General features: G+C 47.9%; 7 protein-coding genes across 7 annotated transcripts; 2 read left to right on the top strand and 5 right to left on the bottom strand.

The window, feature by feature from the left end:
• Positions 1–782: 782 nt before the first annotated feature.
• Positions 783–2078, bottom strand: F9C07_6819 (putative HAD superfamily hydrolase). Its single transcript, XM_041286608.2, has 2 exons — positions 1920–2078; positions 783–1850 (listed from the first exon to the last, which is right to left on the bottom strand). The coding sequence occupies exons 1-2, from the start codon at positions 1926–1928 to the stop codon at positions 1089–1091; spliced, it is 771 nt and encodes a 256-aa protein (XP_041147155.1). The 5' UTR covers positions 1929–2078; the 3' UTR covers positions 783–1088.
• Positions 2079–3332: 1254 nt separating this feature from the next.
• F9C07_2107502 (tRNA a64-2'-o-ribosylphosphate transferase) lies at positions 3333–4915 on the top strand (the record flags this gene model as incomplete). Its single annotated transcript, XM_071509024.1, has 5 exons — positions 3333–3676; positions 3763–3797; positions 3864–4036; positions 4105–4785; positions 4823–4915. 5 exons carry the CDS (start codon positions 3333–3335, stop codon positions 4913–4915), a joined length of 1326 nt encoding a protein of 441 aa, XP_071364224.1.
• A 51-nt stretch (positions 4916–4966) lies between these two features.
• On the bottom strand, positions 4967–6154 carry F9C07_2161417 (aldo/keto reductase family protein). The gene is made up of 2 exons (XM_041293403.2): positions 5452–6154; positions 4967–5383 (listed from the first exon to the last, which is right to left on the bottom strand). Exons 1-2 carry the CDS (start codon positions 5965–5967, stop codon positions 5048–5050), a joined length of 852 nt encoding a protein of 283 aa, XP_041147153.1. The 5' UTR covers positions 5968–6154; the 3' UTR covers positions 4967–5047.
• On the bottom strand, positions 6155–9049 carry F9C07_2284358 (N amino acid transport system protein). The gene is made up of 3 exons (XM_041293402.2): positions 7528–9049; positions 6465–7468; positions 6155–6393 (listed from the first exon to the last, which is right to left on the bottom strand). Exons 1-2 carry the CDS (start codon positions 8884–8886, stop codon positions 7409–7411), a joined length of 1419 nt encoding a protein of 472 aa, XP_041147152.1. The 5' UTR covers positions 8887–9049; the 3' UTR covers positions 6155–6393; positions 6465–7408.
• A 2585-nt stretch (positions 9050–11634) lies between these two features.
• F9C07_2203590 (alpha-actinin, sarcomeric) lies at positions 11635–16058 on the top strand (the record flags this gene model as incomplete). The annotated part of the gene is made up of 7 exons (XM_041293415.2): positions 11635–11690; positions 11834–11900; positions 12033–13640; positions 13700–13895; positions 15156–15216; positions 15272–15338; positions 15399–16058. 7 exons carry the CDS (start codon positions 11635–11637, stop codon positions 16056–16058), a joined length of 2715 nt encoding a protein of 904 aa, XP_041147151.2.
• Positions 16059–16476: 418 nt separating this feature from the next.
• On the bottom strand, positions 16477–17793 carry F9C07_2107497 (serine/threonine kinase receptor-associated protein; the record flags this gene model as incomplete). Its single annotated transcript, XM_041293401.2, has 6 exons — positions 16477–16613; positions 16678–17303; positions 17367–17462; positions 17524–17563; positions 17615–17728; positions 17784–17793. 6 exons carry the CDS (start codon positions 17791–17793, stop codon positions 16477–16479), a joined length of 1023 nt encoding a protein of 340 aa, XP_041147149.2.
• Positions 17794–19883: 2090 nt separating this feature from the next.
• Positions 19884–20171, bottom strand: F9C07_2233593 (uncharacterized protein; the record flags this gene model as incomplete). The annotated part of the gene is made up of 2 exons (XM_041286613.1): positions 19884–20039; positions 20091–20171. The coding sequence occupies 2 exons, from the start codon at positions 20169–20171 to the stop codon at positions 19884–19886; spliced, it is 237 nt and encodes a 78-aa protein (XP_041147148.1).
• Between the last annotated feature and the right edge of the window lie 155 nt (positions 20172–20326).

The raw sequence follows: 20326 nt of genomic DNA, 5'->3' as shown, positions 1-20326 counted from the left end.
GTACCTGTTTAGAAACTTGTTTATTAGATCGTTGCTCTTGTATAATTGCTGAGTTGGGTTGTGTTGTGGTTTCAATCTTCGCTTGTTGATCCAAAATGGCTACCCATGTTGGCTATGGAGGAATGTATCATGAAAAGGCAGAGGGATAACTAAAGGGAAGAAACAGGTTCCAGTATGTGCCGGTAGCAGAAAGGAAAGACCAATTTGGCGCCTCAGGCTGCGCCTGGTATCCTTCGATCTTCATTGTACTCTGGAGAAGGAAAGATAGAATAGAGATCAACAAAGAGGGAAACCGACTGGAAACAAGAAGGTCAAAAGTCAAAATGACCAAAAGTCACCTGGATAGGGAGGGAGGGGAGCAAAAAGGCGGTTTCGAACCCCTGATCGAACCTGGGACTTGGGAAGGGTGGCTCAGAAACCAGCCTCGACCATCGAGCCCCCCCAGTTACTGGTATTGTCGGACACCTAAATTACCCGTTTACTTTAATTACAGGAAGGTGCCTGGTAGATGAGGCAGTTGCGAGGGGCCTGGTGGGTCAGGCAGCAGAGTAGCATGCCTGTGAACGGTGAATCGGGGATTAAGGCTGCTTATAACCGGTTATAGTCTAGCTTAGACCAGTAATCTTATGCGATATAGAGCATGTGAAAGATGTGGGCCATGATAGCCCCGGGCTTTTTGATTAGGTGCATTTAGCGCTGCGGTCGTGCTGGTTTGTATGGTGGGCTGCCGCTACTGTATTATCCCGTCTACTAGAAAATTAACTGGGGCTTTCATAAGAATTGTGGAGAACGTAATCTATTGTATGCCCACAGTCTGTGGACTCCCTCACTGTGTATCTCTGTCCATGAAACCTGTCTATGGATAAAGTTGAATAATGTCAGAGGCATGGATCCGACTATTGTGTGAAATAATCTGGGTTAAGAAGGGAAATGGCCGAGCCCTTGCAAAGGACAGGCCCTGCGAACGGTTAAGCCGATCGAGTGAATTGAATATAATAGCCGGAAAGAGAAATTAATTGTAATCGAAGATAGCTGCCCATGTTCAATGGCGACCAAATGCGCTTGCTGTCATTACTTCGTGTCGACATTCAAGAGAGGCGATGGCGGGTGGGTTGACTAGCCTGCTCAAGCCGTTCGATTTGAGAGAGACAGTCCTGGAACTCTGACCAGTCCTTCATGATGACTTCGGCGCCAAGCTCCTTGAGGAGCTTCGCCATTTCGACCTTCTTCTCATCACCAGGGTAGCTGCCAACGTAACCGATGACGTGAATGCCGGCGCGGATAGCACTAAGAGCGCCAGACTTGCTGTCCTCGATAGTAACAGTCTCTTCCGGCTTCTTATTGCACTTTTCAAGGGCGTGGAGATAGATAGCTGGATCGGGCTTAGAGGTGGGTTTCGGGAGAGAGGTGGCAGCGCTGAAGACCATATCCTCGTCAAAAAATTTGTCCTGTCCGACTTTCTTGATGGAGGCCTGGACGCGGCGCAAGGCAGACGAGGAGACAACTGCCAAGTGGTACTTCTTGGCCTTGTACAGCTTCTCAAGTTCCTCGTTGGCACCGACACAAGGCTGAGCTTTGGCTTCCAGCTTAGCGATGACTTTGTCCTCCTCCTTCTTAACGAACGCTTCAAGTTCCTCTTGGGGCATCTCGAATCCGTACTTGGCTTGGAGGGAGACCATCATTCCACGGAAGTTCTGGCCGACGAAGTCTTGAATCAGCTGCTCCCCTGTGTAGCGATCAGGGATACCGCGGCTCTCCAGGATCTCATTTGTAAGGTCGGCGCATGCCTCAAAGGCCAGCTCCTCAGAGAGGACTAAGGTGTTGTCACAATCAAAGAAGATTTCGGTAATCTGAGTGGTAGCGAGGTTAGTTGGCTATGATTAGTGGTGATAGGTATCAGAGTGGCTTGAATGGCTGACCTTAGGCATGATGGCTGTAGTGTATTGTATTGTATTCTATGTATAGAAGTAAAGTGTAGATGTAATGTGAGGTTTGAAGAGAGATATTAGAACTTCAAAAGTGGGGGTAAGTAGAGAGAATGAAAAGGAGATTGGGGGGTGATGACCGGGGGAAGGGCTGTTGCGTGAATGGTACAAAGAAACTTTGGTTGGAGGGACAGTTGTACGCCTTAAGTAGAAATTGTGAAAGGAGGAAAATGTCCAATATCAGGATACCAAGACCACGACGCTACACATGGAAGCCCACCGGTGATTCAAAGGGGGGCATATCCAAACAATGCGCAAATAACCCCTCCAAGGAAGGCGGCATGGCGGGGGCCTGAGGTCATACCGTGACGTTCGCGACTGGGCATGGGCCTATAATGGCGGCCGAGATACGGCGGCCATCGGGTCTACACCAACACACTAAACTGAAGTTAGCAAGCACCCGCTGCCATTCCCTCTTCGGGTAACGCTGCCTGCCCCCTCCCACTAGCCCATTCAAGTATAGCACTGTACCCTGATGGAATTGCAAAGAAACTGGATTGCGCAGTTGCGAATCGGCTGGAAGACTCATTCTGCGAGAAACGCCCAATGGGATGGGGATTTTCATTACTACGCCGGTGAGCTTCTGTTTCTCTTTTATTCCTCGATCCGTACTAGTGGGGCAGATCCATTGAAGGAGGCATACATTACGGAGGAGTATTGCTGTACAAGGCTGGCAACCTTCGGAACGATCCTCCTCAACTAGTCTGTAACTAGCAGTAGGTTGTCAAAGCAATTCTGCATCCTGACCATTGTCGAGTCACCCGGGATGCTCATGCGAGAGGCCATATTCAGGCATGAACCAGTCGAAACGTCCGGAGGACAGTGTTCCACGTCCGAGCATGTTTGTTAGATGCCATGTTTAGTAGTGATTTAGTCAGGAGAACCAAGCCACAAATCAGCTGATGATTTCTAAATATGCCAATATCTTTGGAATCATCCTGACTTGTACTGTACCGAGATTTTACCAGGGAGTTATACTATTACATGTGTAGCCGCAGCAGGGCATCAAAGAGTCAATGAGACATAATCTACAGAGTCAGGCACCGAAATCCGATATCAGCATACGAAACTGCTGTAGGTACAAATCCTCCATTCTCCACTCCGCGCGTGGATGAATCGATCTTTTGAACGCCACCGCCCAATAACATTGTCCTCGATGGGGTCTGAGGCCGACTCATCATTGGCCAATTTACCAGTACCGTTATGGGCCCCTCTTTTTTTCACATACGATCCTTCTTGAGTAACTTGATGGAGGGGACATAGTTCTAGCGATAGTAAGCTATTTCCTATTTCAAGCAATCTATCTGTTGGTAATTTCGCCCAAAATCTTCCCCTCCCGTGACCAAAATGGGTGGTGATTCTGATCCCTTCCCGGTGTCCGTATCGTCTCTTCATTTCCCCTCCAAAGAGCAAACTATTTCCCAAACGCTGTCGTCCTTGCGCCGATCAGCCCTCTCCATCACAAACCGACTTCAATCGATTGAATCCGACGCCAATTTTGTCCGTGAAGTGGCTGACTACTACGATCTCCCCTTAGTCGCCAACGAGAGATGTGGTAGTTGGTATATCCCTCCGGAGGCCAAAGCTGGCAGCGCTTACTTCAAGAGCACGGATGGTCATACGGGCCAATGGGACTTTAGCTTCCGTAGACTAAACCTGCAGATTCTACCCATTTCTCGGAAGCATGGAGGGTAAGTGAGCGTATCACGGCTCCTTCAGAATCTCCCTTCGGTCCGCTTTTCCTTGGACTACCGCTGACCACCAATGATGGCTGCAGCTGCATCATCGTTGACTCAACACGCCGGGGAAAATGTAAGTGCTGACGACCACTTTGTTGATATTTGGCTGCTCGTGTCACCCTGTCTCACAAACCGCCAGTGATGCCTGATGCCTTATCCAAGACGGTTCCGATCTGGTGTGCGGTAATCAATCGAGCACTATTTCCGTCCGACACTGCATACCATCCCGTGCAATTTCCGCCGAACTTTTTGGGTGCCTCCGAAGAGTCACAGATTGAGCACAGGATCGATGATTTTGTTAAATCGCTCAAGGTAAATTTTCCTATTTTCGTGAACATGGTTACCGTGCCCTATTTGAATATAGGTTGACTGGCTTCTAGGATCTCAAGCTCGATTTAGATGATCTCAAGCAAAAGCTAGGAAAGCCCATTCGGGTCGCCTGGGCGAATCGCTCATATTTTCATCCAACTGATCTGCGAAAGGGAGATGCATATAATCTCTTTGTTCTCTGCTCCGCTTCCAAGCGTGTCCATGGCGCGGAAATGTCGGAGGGTGGTTACATCCAAGGAGCAGGCGATGATAGCGAGGGTTGGGCTCATGGGCTAACGCCACCAGTTTTCTGGGAACACAAGTCTACCCTTGCTGCAACCGGAGAGGAAGATCTACCGGAACTCATTGTGGAATTGGTAGAAGAGCACCGAAAGCAAGATGGCCGCCAGCAAGCTACTTTGATAACGCCAACTCGAAACTTGTACATCAGCCCAACTGACCCTCAATTAAACGGGGGTGGTACTTATGATTTGGTCATTGATTGCAATGGAAACCCGGAGGCCTCGGAAGGGAATTCAAAGCGACTAAACCTTGGTTGCGGAGTCTCTAAACTGGGGAGTCGCGACCTACGGAAGCATCTACATCAGGTTCTGGCCTTTACCAGTTCGCAGCTGGAGTCGAACCCGTCACAATCAATGCTTGTAACATGCGAGTCCGGGAAAGATCTTTCCGCAGGCGCTTTGCTCGCCATATTGTGTCTATGTTACGATGACGAGGGCAAGTATCCCTACGTCCAATCACAATCTGGTCATGCTAATCATGCAACAGGAAACTTTGCTGGATCTCATGCGAAAAACAAGATTGACAAGCAATTCATCCGACAGCGACTTGCCTGGATCGTGTCATCCAAGCATGACGTGAACCCTTCGCGCGCTACACTCCAATCTGTCAACGCGTTTCTTATGGAACGACCAGATTATTAATAAGTAGATTCTTTAGCGTTTAGCATATGGCTCAGGTGCACCTTTATTCATAATACATCATAACGTGGATCTATTCGTTTTCAACGGCCTCCACAATAGCTCCAGCGCTTCCCTGATCCAAGGCATTCAACACAGCCATATCCTCCTCGCTGATTTCAAAGTCAAATACGTTGGCATTGGCCACAATCCGATCAGGGTTATCAGACTTGGGCAGCGGTACCCATTCCTTCTGCAGAGCGTAGCGTACCAAGACCTGCTGGGTTGTCTTTCCATATTTGTTCGCCAGGTCGACAAGTGTAGGATCGCTGGCTTTATAATTGCGCACAATCGGGGAGTAGGCCTCAACAACGATGCCATGCTTCTTACAATACGCATTTACAACCCGCTGTTGACACCAGGGATGGAGCTAGTTGGCAGATAGTCAGTACAGTCCACACTCGCCTATCAAACCACAGCCAGGACAGACAAGCCTACCTCAATCTGGTTCACATGCGGCGGCCAAACCTTCGCATATGACTTCATCTCCTCAATGTGCTTCACGCCCCAGTTACTAACACCAATGCTCTTTGTCTTCCCTTCCTCCAGGAGTCTCTCCAGGGCCTGCCACATCTCCTTCCGACCCGACGCGCCCGCGTTGGCGCTATGAATCAGAAACAAATCCACATATCCATCCTGACCCCCGATCTTCTCCACGCTGGCCAGCAGCTTACTATAAGTCGCTTCAGGCGAGCCACCAGGGACAAGGATCTTAGTAGTCACGAAGATGTCGCTGCGCGGGATGCCCGAGGCGCGAATTGCATCGCCGACCTCCTTCTCATTCGCGTAGAACTGAGCCGTATCAACATGACGATAACCCGTCTCCAAAGCCTTCAAAGTAGACTGCACACACTGAGTCGGCGGCGAGCGATAAACACCGAACCCAAGACGCGGGATCTTAACCGCCGAGTTAGGGAGGGGTACCAAATCCGTGATGGCAAGTTTCGCAGCCATGATAAAATCAGGCAAGAACGGCAAACAAAACCCAAAAGTCAAATAAAAAAATAAAAAAAAAATAAATAAATAAAAAGAGAGTCCAAGCTCAAGACAATCCCGTAATAGCCGACCGATTCAAAGAACAAAAATGTAACCAGGTAACTCGAGACCCGGAAGCAGCGAGCAGAAGGGATTCGGCTGTGGTAGGTTGCGCGTGGGAGACAATTGCCCCGCCCCGAAAATGATATCATACCGAAAGGGCACCGAAGAACCCAGTCTAAACCCTTTCCGGTGGAAACAGCTACTATTACTTCATCGGGTAAGCCCAATTTGAACCTGGACAACTCAACTCTCATCTCGGTTACATTCGCTTCTGACGATTCCAGCGATCGTTACACTCCCTCCCGCCAGTGCCGAACCCATCCGAAGTCTTGACTTGCTTGACTTTTCTTGACTCTTAGTACATACACAATACCCTCCCAGGACCTCCCTTGCTTGAATACGGGGGAACCCACCACGCGCGATCGAATCTCTGCCGTACCACGTGTTGCCTTCTCTGTACGACGTCAATGGAATGTAAGGGATCGGGCTGTCATCCCTTGCGACGAGACTTTGGGGCCGGCTTTAGATGATGCGTAGAGTTGGGTTGGTCGGGCGAAATAGACTTTTTCTGGTTCATTTTTGCAAAGAAATCATATGATATAGACATCATTTGTCACCGAGTAAACATGAGGTCTATTCAACTGGATACGGATATGCGGGATATACTTGCAGATGGCTTTTAATCCCTCATTATGCACGATAGTAGTCCGTGGTCTGATTGGGACCAAGAAGAATACAAACAAAAACAATTATTATGCTTTCGGAATTGCCGTCCTTGGCTTAGCATGGGTGTACCACTGCTTACAGGGATTGTACCGATTCGTGAGCGTATACTTGCCGAGAAAGGTACAATGCGCGAGAGTCATTTCGAAATAGCTTTATACTTTTTTAATGCTACTTTGAGAATAGAAAAGAGCAGAGTTGAATGAGAGGGTTCCTCTTAATATATATTCTATCGTTCATAAATATACATACACACATTGATGCTAAAAAACGCGACATGACTATAAACAAAACACGGGTATCTGTACAGGGTGATCCGTTCACCGGCAGGAATGGCTTCGGCTAACCCATGGCGGCTGGGTTGGGGTTGGGGGAGTATGTACCCGACCTATGGCTTGTATCTCAAGGCCATAAAGAGGGGGTGCAGGCGGTATTTGAAATTATTACGTAAATTTAATCACACCTTTGCAATTCCCCTCACCCTCATGTCATGATGATTCTGCTGACAGGCAGAGAAATGAGGGATCCACAGCGCCTTTGATAATACCAAGCTACTGGTTTTATCATTGGATTAGCCACTTTGCCCGCCTGCCGTGAGACGGCAAGGGGTAACAGCTGGCTGGAAGTCAAAAGGTTAGGCTGGGGGACTGCATGAGAAAACGCCTCTAACGCTGCCCTCGCGGTAATTGTTGATCTGGCAATATAGTATAAGCATTTGAGTTGGGATAGAAGGGAGGATAAGTCAAAACTTACAATATCATCGACACTGGAGTAGGTGCCACCAACAAGCGTGACGAGACCGATGAGCAACACGGCCACGTTGATAGCACCCAGGGCCAGGTTCTTGGGCTCATTCCATTTGCCCTCACGGATGAGAATGAACCACATCAGGGCCGGGAAGTAGAAAGTGAAACCGGAGACGAAGAGGGCCGAGCAAATCGACAGCAGGTCGTTGAAGAAGGGGATAACCTCGGCGATAACGAAAGCGACAACGGTAGCCACAGTGATAACGGCCAACCAGGTAATCCATCCCATCTTGGTATTGATGAATCTAATAGGAGAGTTCTTGAAAATGCGACCGTGAACCAGACGGCCCAGCACGACAGTGTTGATGGAACCACTGATGAAAATAACGGGAAGGGCGATACCGAAGGCCACTTTGCTCAACAGATTACCAGCGGAAAGCAGGGCGGGGCTACCCACATCGACACCGACGAAGGCATAAATCAGCGCACCAGTCAAGGTGTAGATAATAATCTCAGTAATACCCAAAGCCCAGATAGACTTGACGTAGTCCTTGGGTGTATGCATTTCGTCCATGAAGGAGAACTGGCAGAGAGCGAAACTGTAGGCGAAGATAATGTTGGAAATTGCAATGAAACCGTCGGTGAAGGTGAGGCCTTCCTGTGGCCAGGCGGACCAATTGACATTGGAGAGTCCGATTTCCTTGGTACTCTTGATACCGGTGCCAATGATGGTGATACCAATTGCGGCAATGATAGAGACAAAGTCGACGTAACCCAGAATAGCCATTTCGGTGAAACTCGGCGGTACTGCGAGGAGCAGCAGAATCACAGCAGACACGACTCCCCAAACAACGGAGCAAACGTCACTGCTGGTGATGTTCACAAAGGCAATCGTACCAGTCAGACAATGCGAGCCGGTGAGGAACAGAAGTTCCAAGATGAGCATAATGTTGATCAGTTCTTTGCCGAAACGACCAAACATGAGCTGGCCAGCGTCGGGATAGTGAGCGACATGTGGGAACTTCAACTTCACTTGACCGATAATATGACTAGTATAGACAGCAACGAGACCCAGACCAACGGTACAGATGACACCAGCCACCATACCAAGCTTCGCAAAACTAGAAGGAATGGACAAACTTCCGAGAGCAACAGCCTCCACAATAAGCACGACGGTGAGACGCTTCCAACCGAGACGGCTGAACTTATGGATACCATCCTCGACGATGTCCCTTTCCCTCTCATCCATTTCACCAACCAAGTCCTTATCATAGTGAGGGGGGACACCAAGCTTCTCGGCCCCAGCCTCCATGGCTTTGTTATTGGCCTTGTCGAGGTCAGAAATATCTTCTGAGGAGTAGCCCATGTTGGAGATTAAGAAGGGGGAGAGATGCTGAGAAAGTGAGAACGAGGAAGGGGCGAGAAGGGAAGAAGGTGTGGGCTGTTTCCCTGTCGGACCACGTTCCTGAGAGTCTGGGAAGAGAGCAGAATTTGAGGAAAGTCCGGCCAAGGCAGTTATATAATCGAAGTACCAGACTTGGACCGATTTGGAAGCCAGCGGAAAGGACTCGGAAGGGCACCGTATACTTTGCCACTAAGCTGCTGTGCCCGCCGGTTGCCCAAGAGGCTTGCATGAAACTGCTGTGGTGTGATTGGGTTTGGAATTTCGAAAGAATAATGATAGTGCGTTTTTTTTCTGTTATTAATAAGATTTGGTGGCGTTACGTTTATCTTGAATGGTCGAACCATATGGAGAACAAGCTCACTCCAACCGCTGGTCTGACCAACCAGATCTCACTTTGGCCCGTCCACGAATCCGGATCTGACCTAGTTTAAAACTTTCGGGCTTTCGGTCAATTAGCCTCAGCCACCGAATGATAACGGTAGAAGAAAAGAAAAATACTACAGAGAGGCTAATTGTGACATGATTGCATCTGGTAAGAGTAAAACGTGGGGATGTTGGGGACGAAAGTGGGCATTGCTCACGTTCCTCCCAATAGGCATCCGTGATAATGCGTATCTTCGGTGGGTTATCAGTTTCTAAAGTAGACGACAACGTGGCAAAGCAAAGGAAGTATGTACGGTAACAGTACCCCATCCCTCTGTCTCTTGTCACGCCGATACTTATTCCAACTAACACCCTCAGTCAAGAGGTCATTGATTATATCTCACCGCTTGGTAGCCCATGCCTAGCAATACGATTATGGTTTGCCTGAAACCCTCTATTACCTAAATCATTACTGCCATCATTTTGTGGGGATCAATTTTCCACCATTGAACATACTCCAGACTTCCAACTAATTTTAGGTTTCTTTTGGCGATTCATGCATATGCTTCTCCGAGCGGGCCATGTTGGAGAACATTGGAGAACCGACAGGGATGTGCGGTGGTTAGACGCGGCGACAGAATAAGATGGGGTCGGATGGTGATGTGACCATGGCTTCTACCGAGTATGCCATATGTAGCAATTCTATGACAAACTGCCAAGTTCTGCATAGCTCCCTAAAATATATCGCTACCAATATATTCGCTCGCCCAGTCGCACCAAGACTTCTTGGAAGTTCTAGGCGCTTCAGATCTTTTACTCTTATGCATTTGTCAGAGGGCTTGGTAAGCCCTACTAGTAGGTTGCCTGATGAATGCCTGAGCCCTGCCAAGTTTACAAGGTTCCAAAAGCGGCATTCCGCATTGGTCGTAGCAACGTGGGGCCTTAAGGCTTCGGGCCCAGTAGCTTTCCTGAATCTTCCGAAGGATCGGCACCATTGCCCGCTTCTTTCATCAATCAAAATTCTAACTCTTGAGGGGATTTAATATACTTGCAGATCCGGACAAGTGCTCCGTACATAGTGACCATTACTATAATTTCAAGCTTACTGCGTTATCTGAAAATGTCCTAACCTTCTTTGTGTAGCAACTTGTTTTTTTTTTTATTAAAAGAACCTTAGGTGTCTGTATTATGATGGAATGTTTCGCCGTAGAATATCCGTTATCAGTGACTCAATACGATCCCTATTGATAGATAATATCTTTATCTTTATCTTTATGGTTGATCTGTACGCCCCCTTTGTTGCAGGGCAACTCTTCTCGCCTTTATACGGTCAAGCGGTGAATGTTTTTAAAAGTATATACTCCTTAAAAGGGGTATCATGAAAATCTGGATACTAGTATGAGACCGGAGCGGGTTAACTTCGGGTCGGGAGACGAGAAAAGGAAAAGGGTACCGAAACGGACATATAAACGAAGACGTGTTGAAGAGGAGACTCCGTAGAAGGAAGTTCAACAATATCCCAGTCTGGAGAAAGGATCTTCGTCTACTCCGTATGAAACCGAGAACCTGAGATATTTCCATTCTTGTGAGGGGGTGTGTTGAAACCTCGAGTGAAGTATCGAAAAGTTAAAATATCTTCGTTTTCGCTCTCCTTCCCTCTTCCGTTTCCCTTCTTCATCTTGATCCTCGACAATAAAACAACAGACTAATCCATTATTGTTACATTCTCTTCTCAAATTCTAGAAAGTCTTAAGCATATTCTTGTCGAATTCCTGAAACCTGGGGAGATGCAAGACCTAGTTTGTTCGTGTGGCGAGGCTGATATTCACGGTTCAATGTGGTGTTCATAGTGGTTGCTCTCCCAATATAATGATCCTCGTTTTATTATTATCCTTTTTCCCTCTTCTAAAATTTCCCAACCCCTTTGCCCATGCTGTGACCTGCATATAAGCTAAAATTCCCCATCGCTGGAATCTGTGGAGAGAGTTTCACCCAAAGATTGACATGAAGAATGGGTTTGGTTGCTGTGGGGGCGGCGAGGGTTTGTTGACATGGCCAACTAAGGGATAGCGGTGCTGCCTTCGAAGTACGAACTCCTAATCTTAGCTCACTAATTGTCGCCCTCTCCGCTCACTTGTGCTTCCAGCCACTAAAACAGGCTGAACACTTGCATCGTTTTACCGCTTTGTTTCTTTTCTAATTAGTTCCGGCTGAAGATCCTACCATTTCCATTCAAGGATTACCCCTCTATCAAACTGTATCCCTCCTCTGTGCTACTATTCGACGCTATCTCCAACCTCCCTTCCGACCAGCCCTGAATGTCCTCATCCATTACCGTGATTCACCATGTTGACCGTTGAAAAGTCATGGGTCAATGTTCAGCAGAAAACCTTTACAAAATGGTCAGTTTCCTTTAGCCGCCCACTGTTTCTTCCCCTCGATCGGGGTCGGCCCCGTGCGTCCATCGGATCCCTTGATTTCATCTTGCCTTAATCCGCCTCGTCCAACTTCGGGTCCCACCCTGCTGACACTATTGATCTTTCAGGCTCAATGATAAATTAAAGGTTCGAAGACTCTTCATTGAAGATCTAGTATCTGACCTCTCCAACGGCGTGAGTGAGCCCCGCAACCCGACACCTCGATAAGCTTCCCCTTGCCTCTACCAGGACGTCGGAGGAAAGATGACCGAAAAGGAGATGCGGGATGAGAGACATCATGCGCAGAGACTTACATAGTTAACTCAGATCATCCTCATTCACCTTCTCGAAATCCTCGGCGGCGAGCCCCTCGGTAAATATGCCTCGAACCCCAGATTGCGCGTACAAAAGTTCGAAAATGTCAACAAGAGTCTGGACACTATCAAGGGGAGGGGAATTCAGATGACAAATATCGGTGCAGAGGACGTTGTGGATGGCAATAGGAAGATCATCTTAGGACTAATATGGACTCTCATTCTGAGATTCACCATCAGCGATATCAATGAGGAAGGTATGACCGCAAAAGAGGGTCTGTTGCTGTGGTGTCAAAGGAAAACTGCCTGCTACGAAGAAGTTGAGGTGCGGGACTTTTCCACTAGCTGGAACGATGGTCTGGCATTTTGTGCCCTTCTGGATATCCATCGCCCTGACTTAATCGACTTCGACGCACTTGATAAAAAGGACCACCGTGGGAACATGAAATTGGCATTTGAAATTGCTGCTAACGAAATCGGCATTCCCGACCTGCTTGACGTGGACGATGTCTGCGATGTCCCAAGACCTGATGAGCGGTCTTTGATGACTTACATCGCATATTGGTTCCATGCCTTCTCCCAGCTGGAGCGAGTCGAGAATGCCGGTAGACGAGTCGAAAAGTTCATCAACAACATGCATGGCGCTTGGGAAATGCAGAACTCGTATGAAAGAAGAATGAAGGAACTTCTGCGCCTCATCAGAGCCCAACGCGAGGAATGGAAGAACGCTTCGTTCGAAGGAACCTACAAGGATGCCAAGGACCAGGCCTTTCAATTTTCCTTGTACAAGAAAAAACAAAAACGACAATGGGTCGCGGAAAAGTCAGACCTTGCTGCCCTTCTGGGTAACATCAAAACCAAGCTCAGCACCTACCGCCTCCGCCCCTATGACCCCCCTGCAGAGCTAAGTCTTGAGGTTTGCGACCAAGAGTGGGAATGTCTAACGCGCGATGAGCATGAACGTAGTCAGCTCATTAACGAAACGATCCGAGATATCAAGAATGCCCTACGCCGGTCTTTCGCGGACAAAGCGAATGACTTCGCACTAACTTTGAAGACTCTATCTCTTGCAATATCCGGTCTTGATGGCGATGTAGAAGACCAGTTAGCCCATGTTAAGAGACTCAATGACAACCTTCCTCCCCTTGATGCGTTCTTAGATACTATTGCGGAGATAGACGAGCAGTGTGAGGAAGCGAACATTGAAGAGAACGATTACACAACATATACACTAGATGAACTCTCCTACGAGTTGAGCCTAGTCAAGTCGAGCATTTCCAAGAAGCTAGCCTTCCTTGACAATCAGCTCGTGGCTCGAAACATGACGAATCTGACCCCGATCCAGTTGGAAGAGTTTGAATCAGTATTTAGACATTTCGATCGCGACTCCTCAAACACCCTTCATGAGCTTGAGTTCTCTGCTGCCCTTGCCAGTCTTGGACTAGTATATGACGAGGATGAGATGCACGAGGTGTACGTTGAGACGTGTGGCCCAGCTAGACTAGCACAGAACGCCGGTGTTAGCTTCGAACAGTTTATCCGTTTCATGGTCAGTGTGACTGAGGATCAAAACACAGCCGAACAAGTGTTGCAGAGTTTCCGTGAGGTCGCAGATGGCAAGGTATGTTCCAATCAAGAGGCTACGTAGTCTTGTTTCGTGCGATGACTAACTTCGAATAGCCATATGTCACAGAACTCGATCTTCGACACTCGCTCATTCCGGATGAAGTTATTGACCATCTTGTTCAGACCATGCCTAGGCATGAAGTGTTTGACCGGGGTGAAGACCAAAATGAACCCAAGTACGACTACTATAGCTTCATGCAGAAGATGATGGAGAGTGGCAACCGTGGACAGAGTGATGCCGCTTCCAATGGCGGGGCTTAATGAGGTTTCGTATCGCACCATTGGCGTTTTGTCTTTTCCTTCAGATCCTCTAATGTTTTGCTATTGGAAGCTGCTACTGGTGTTCTCTGGAGCTATAGGGAGGGATATGTCTTGATCGGCAACCACATGGAATATGCATACCGGACTATGACGAGACTTTTCTTGGTGTTCTTGCATCGCATCCTGGATTTACTTTGTCTCTACTCCCTTTATGATGCCTGTTGGCAACTGCTCACTTGTACACCACATTGATGGGGCGGAAGTAATTATGGAGTTCAATACAGTATCGATAACCAAAGCTGTAATGTTAAAAAGATGTCTTCACCATGGATTTCTGCCTGATTACCGATAACAAAAAATCGCAATTTGTACAGTATGTATCACGTGATGTGCCGTTCCGCCCAAGCTTTCTAGAGCGAGTCTCCGGCCTAGTGTTTCTCTTTCTCCGGCTCACCTTAACCTCAATCTCAACCCCCTCTCCCTTTATTACTGTGTATGTTCGTACTTCGACCTTTAGAGATTGCTCCGGCTTGACAGCAACTTATTCCGTTTCTTTACTGTAGCGATACCTTTCATGTCCACCATGGACCGCAGCTTGGATGAGATCATTGCGGAGCGTCCTGTAAGTCTTCCGGATCGCGCCAATTCCAATTTGACCATATCATATTGTCGCCATTCCTCTGATAGCTGGTTAACTGACATGTGAAATTTCCAGCAGAAACAAAACCGGGGTGGCCGCCGTCCTCCTCAGGGTCGTCGCCGTGATGGCGTAAGAAAGGTATTTCTACAACTCCGCTATTGCATTCATCGGATATATTTCTTCTCTTGTTTTCATACTGATTAGCCTGCCTTTTAAATTAGGTCCTCCCTCCCAACTCTCTTTCGAACCCTCTACGCGCACCTTGACAAGCATAATTCGCTGGCCTCGTAGTTGTCTTGGAATAGACATTCGGCCGCGGAATCCGCAGACGATGGAGCAGTTGCCATGATACTTGAGATGATTTCGAGCTGACCTTGTCCTTTTTTGCGACCACAACAGTCTTACAGAGAAGAACGCCCTGATTTAGATCTGTAATTACACCCTTTTCTTAATCTGCGATTGTGTTAAGTTTTCTAACAGGCTTGGATTCGATATTACAGGGATTGGGTACACGACAAATATGAAGACGACAGAGATTGTGCGTTTTGAACTCTACCCGGGCACTTGCCACGGAACCTCTAGTTTCCCATTCTTACACAATCTGTTCAGCACGCCCATCTCGTGCCCCTCGACGACCTCGCGGTGACCGCTATTCCCCGCCGCCGGACCAGTATGTCTAGCTAGCTGCGCAATGTTTCGCGTAGCGTGCGCTAACCATTTGATAGCGCTCCTACTGGAGCTAAGCTTCGTATTGAGAACCTTCATTATGATATTACAGAAAGTGATCTTGAGGTAAGGATGTTAGTCTTACTAGTTTTCCCTTCTGGGCCGTCTAATGGGTTTTCTTTTCAGGATCTATTCACTCGAATTGGTCCGATCAGCAACCTGTCTCTCGTCTATGACCGAGCAGGACGCTCTGAGGGCGTGGCTTTTGTTACCTATGAACGTCCCAGCGATGCGAGAACGGCCATAAGCGAGTTTGACGGCGCGAATGCTAAAGGACAACCTATTCGTGTGACTCTTGTTTCCACGGGTGGTGGACGACGAGACCGGAATCCCTTTGACAACGTTGAGAGACCTAAGGGTAGCTTGTTTGACCGTGTAGAGCGCCCACGCGATCGTGACTCTCGCAGTCTTAGTCCCGGAAGTGGACATGAAAGTGCTGACGATGGTGCACGCCGCCGTCGTGGACGCCGGGGAGGTGGTGGACGCTACCGACGTAGCGATGTCTCCAAGCCAGCTCCGGAACATATAGATCGGTATGTTCCTGGACAGCGATCGCCGGCACGTCGTCCCGCCAACGGACGACGCCAGGGACAAGGCGAGAGCCGTCGCGCTCCTGCTGCTCGACCCAAGAAGACACAGGAAGAGCTGGACCAAGAGATGGACGATTACTGGGGCACTGCAAACACTGGTGCTGACAAGGAGACCGTTCCGGTTGAGCCGCAGCAAGTTGCACCTGCGACTGCTGCTGCTACTGCTGGCGACGACGATGTTGACATGATTGAGTAAATCCACCAATGATCAACACTTGTAACTAGTTAATACTCGGTTTCGAAGATTTCGCGTCAGATTGGGTAGGATAATCATATGTCGTTATTGTTACGTTACATAAAGGCACGACTATGCATGCTAAGTCATAATAGTTCGCAGCCATTGGCCATCCAACTCGACTCATACAAATATATAGAATCAACCAAACTGGTCTCTAATCTCTAATCTGTCTTTTCTTTTCATTAAAGATACTACTGGGGGAAAGCTATCCCAAGCCAGGAAAGCTTGCCCCTAAGTACAAACTAGGCGCAGCATCATAGCTAAGCACCAAATTCAATATCTTCAAATAAACTCCAAGATCCATACCTCCGTATCTGCATAATAAAAGGTAGGGTAAAGAGATTTGAAGGGGCGTTTCACAGATATGGTGTTACTTTCACCGCCATAAACCGTATGGCTCTCTGCATGCCTTCCACAATTTGATCGTGCCGTCCTCACTTCCTGTGCCGTAGAGTTTGCCGTCAGGTGAGAAACTGACGGACCAGATCGGGCCGTGGTGGCCTTTTTGGACTTCTGTTGAGGTATTAGTTCGGCTCATATATAAATGTGAATGAGAATGGGCGGAAAAAGAACATACCCAGCTCTTCATCCGTTCGGAGATCATAAACTCGCGCCCAAGTGTCGTCCGCACTTCCGGTCACCAGTCGACCGGTTTCATTGTTGACAGCGGCACTAGCGACCTCGTACCTAAAGTCAGACTTCTTGATCAGACGACCGGGGCTCGAGCCATCGAATAGATAGACGGATTTGCCCGCGGCGACGGTAAGGATGCCGGGGTCATTGGGACGAACGGCCAAGGTATTCAATTCACAGCTACCAATGGTACCCTCGACAGTGTACTCAATGACAGGGTGGCGAGAGCGCAGATCCCACCATCTGATCTTACGATCTTCCGCGGCTGTTGTGAGGATGTTGTAATCCTGGTTCCAGACGATGGACTTGATGGTTCCACCGTGGACGCCGGGCCCGATCTCATAGCTAGTTACCCCGGTGCCGTTCTCCCCCATTGATGAGGGGAAGGTCGGCGAGGACGAGTTGCTACCGCTGTTGCTGCGGGATAGGTCGAAGATGCGGAGCTTCTTTTCATAGCCGCCTGTAGCCAGAACCTGGGGAGATGTCTGCATGGGAAATGCAACTGCCCGAACGATGTGGGAGTGCTGCAGCGTGTGGAGGCATTCGCCTGTGTGGGTGTCCCAGACTTTTCTGTAGACAATGCATTAGTGGTTTGCTACAGCTGCCGGGGGGAAATGAGCTTCCCGAACTCACGCGGAGAAATCGGCCGCAGCTGTTGCTGCTATGGTGGCATCTGTTGAGAGTCTGGCTTGCCAGACTGCACCTTTGTGGCCGAGGAAGGTTCCAATCCTGTGTCATGGTTAGTGCTCTTTGCCATCAAATGGAATAGATAGTCCTGAGGGAAACGTACCAATCACCGGTGATACCATCCCGGAGCATGGGGTTGTTGTCTAAGAAGGATTAGTTTGGTGCATCCCGCTTGAGCAATAATCAGGACATACCCTTGCAAGCGGATATGAGGTAGTACTGATCATCTTCTACTGTGGAAGAAAAGTCGATATGCGGCACAGGACGAGAGTGTCCGTGGCAGGTCAAAGGGACCACTTTTGTGAGGTCTGTGGAATATGAGTGACCGTCGATGATGCAGATTTCAAGCAGTTATGACAATACCTGACGCCATTTCAGCTTTCAATTGGGGTTGCCTAATTGCAATTTCTTGGTATTAGAGTGATTTCATTCAATTCAATTCAATTCTGTGCGGCCGTTATGTAATGATCTGATGTCCAAGCACGGAGACGAAGGGACCCGTCCAAGAACAGAAAGAAAGGAATATATGAGAAGAGCTTGAAAAAGACGTAGATATGGGTTTATGTAGAAGTACAGAAGAAAATTCGTCAGTCTCGTCAAGTCATCAACTCAAGTACGGCGGGGTTGTAGTAACAAATGATTGAGAAATCTTGGGCGGAGGAAATAAAGTAACGAGAGGGAAAGAGAAGGAGAAATCAGTCAACAGATCTGTCCACCACAGCAAACCCAATAAAGAACAAGTAATCCGCAACCCTTCGAGAGAAGAAAGAAAAGGGGAGACCCCGACCCAAGAGGAAGAGAGCTTGAAGTCGCGAGATGAACTTCTTTTTTGATATTCGTTCAACCCGCCGGCATTTGTTTCAATTGTCCGACACACCGCGCTAAGGCTGATGGGGACTAGTGTCGGTGCACGTGAGGCTTGTAGTTGGACCCACATTTGTTTGCCCAACTTTAATCATGTATTGGAAAACAAAAACACTTTTTCAATATCATTGCGCTGAGAATACTGGACAGCGTGGAGGGCATGTCACTCTCCCTTCTTTCTCCTAGCCACTGCCAGCATTTTATACCACCTCCTGTTAAACCTGCAGACAACAATTAGAGGAAAGAAAGACTCAGCGCCAATTCCTTCGATAACCGATTGTCCCAATGTAGAAGGGACAGATGCAGCCCACTTAACATTGTTACTGGACCATGTCTAAAATTGCGTATTATAAGCAAACCATCGCTGTGCATTACCATATGGTGTAAGATCTACCTTTGTCGCGTATTGGAGTGGTGTATATGACTACATAACAAGCACTCGTGAACCCATGTAGTTTTAAATCGATTGCACAGTCCTCCAAGGCGAAGGAAAGAGTCGGATATTGAGGTGTCAATCACCTCAACGACTAGACTAAGACGATGCCATATCTCACCGCATTGATTGACCTCGAATAATCACTGCAGGTAGCTGTACTATATAGCAGCACTTGTCCATCCTTGTTACTCCGTACATCCAGCTTCCTCTTTGTATTAGTTGAATAATACTACTCCATGCCTCCCCATCATTGGTTCACTATGTATCCCTGCTTTCCCCACTTAGTCGTTTCTGTTGACCACGTATACATACTACTAGATAGCATTCATTGCTGCAGATTTCTTTATTGTACAGAGACTCGAACAGCCTGTGCATAGAAATACTAGATCTGGTATGCCTTTTCAAGCAGTTATGGTGGAATGTTATCATGCCAGTCCACAAAGAACACAAATAGCGACGTGTACAACAGCTCTCCAGCCGGCCCATAGCCAATAGCATAATTATAGACACCCGCTAGTTATTTATCGATTTGTTCCTTAGTTGCAGAGGTCGACCGACACCAAGGCGAGTCCACTCCCGCATTTCCAGGTCCTTACCAAGTTGACTGCGGGCAAGGTCGGTTAATCGAGGTCCCATGTTAGCTTATATACGATCAGAATAGTAGGGAAGCCTCCTCGAGCAAGTCGACATAGAGGATTTCAGGGTAGCGTAGCGTCGGAACTGGTCCTTTTTGTTTGATTAACCATTGATGTCTGGCCAGAACAAGGTCAAAGATCGCTTAATCAAAGGTGAAGGATCAGATTGCTACCCAGAAATTTCTAATCATTTTAAAAGCCTTGTCGAGTGATCTAAATAAACATTTGTCATTCCACATGATGTCAAGCGGCAATTAGTATGATATAACCAGTGCACTACTACAATACACGATAGCTCTATTTTCTTTCGATACAAACGAAGCAAAATGGGAATCACACACAAATCCACTGCACAATTGAAAATTGGTGTCGATAGGTTGTTGTCTAATTGTGCAATAGAGGGTCTATGTACCACACCGTGATCTTCAACCGACAAAATACTGCCACACACAACAAGCACCTTCTTTCCCCTACATCCACTAAGCATCGCTAAAGACCTGTTCTGCCTCCACTCGTTGATTTGATATTCTAGGCAATGGAGCCACTGCTCACATTGGCGTCAGAAGGATAAACGTCGTTCTCCTGCCTTCTGGCATTCCCATCATTGTTCGTCTTGTCGACCAGGGTAAGGTTATTCTCAGTATGTTTGTTCGACTTGTCAACAGACACTTCGTTTGCAGGTATCTATATACGTGATTAGTAATTCTGGAATATAACACTGCTCAATTTCTGTACTTTCAAGGTTGGTGCAGCCAAGGCAGAAGTAGCTAGGAGCAAGCCGCCAAGAACACTGGGCTGCGTTGTTGACTGTTCCATTATAATCGGTAGTCGCTATACTCTGATGTACAAGTTCAATATAGACACGGAAATGCAGTTGCCTCGTAGATGAAGAGAGTTACCATACTTGTAAGTAGAGGACTTCTGTTTTATAAGGCTTCTAGTGCTCTGCGAGCCATATACTTCCTTCTATT

Source organism: Aspergillus flavus, chromosome 5, assembly GCF_009017415.1.
Source record: "Aspergillus flavus chromosome 5, complete sequence".
NCBI classification, from domain to species: Eukaryota; Fungi; Ascomycota; class Eurotiomycetes; order Eurotiales; family Aspergillaceae; genus Aspergillus; species Aspergillus flavus.
The sequence above is the reverse complement of the archived record's forward strand: the minus strand, read 5'-3'. Positions and strand labels throughout refer to the sequence as shown.

Coding starts and splice junctions, on each gene's coding strand:
- F9C07_2161417 (XM_041293403.2), bottom strand. CDS start 5,967: ATGGCTGCGAAACTTGCCATCACGGATTTGGTACCCCTCCCTAACTCG. Junction 5,384..5,451: donor CGCATGTGAACCAGATTGAG/GTAGGCTTGTCT, acceptor TCTGCCAACTAG/CTCCATCCCTGGTGTCAACA.
- F9C07_2284358 (XM_041293402.2), bottom strand. CDS start 8,886: ATGGGCTACTCCTCAGAAGATATTTCTGACCTCGACAAGGCCAATAAC. Junction 7,469..7,527: donor ACTCCAGTGTCGATGATATT/GTAAGTTTTGAC, acceptor CTATATTGCCAG/ATCAACAATTACCGCGAGGG.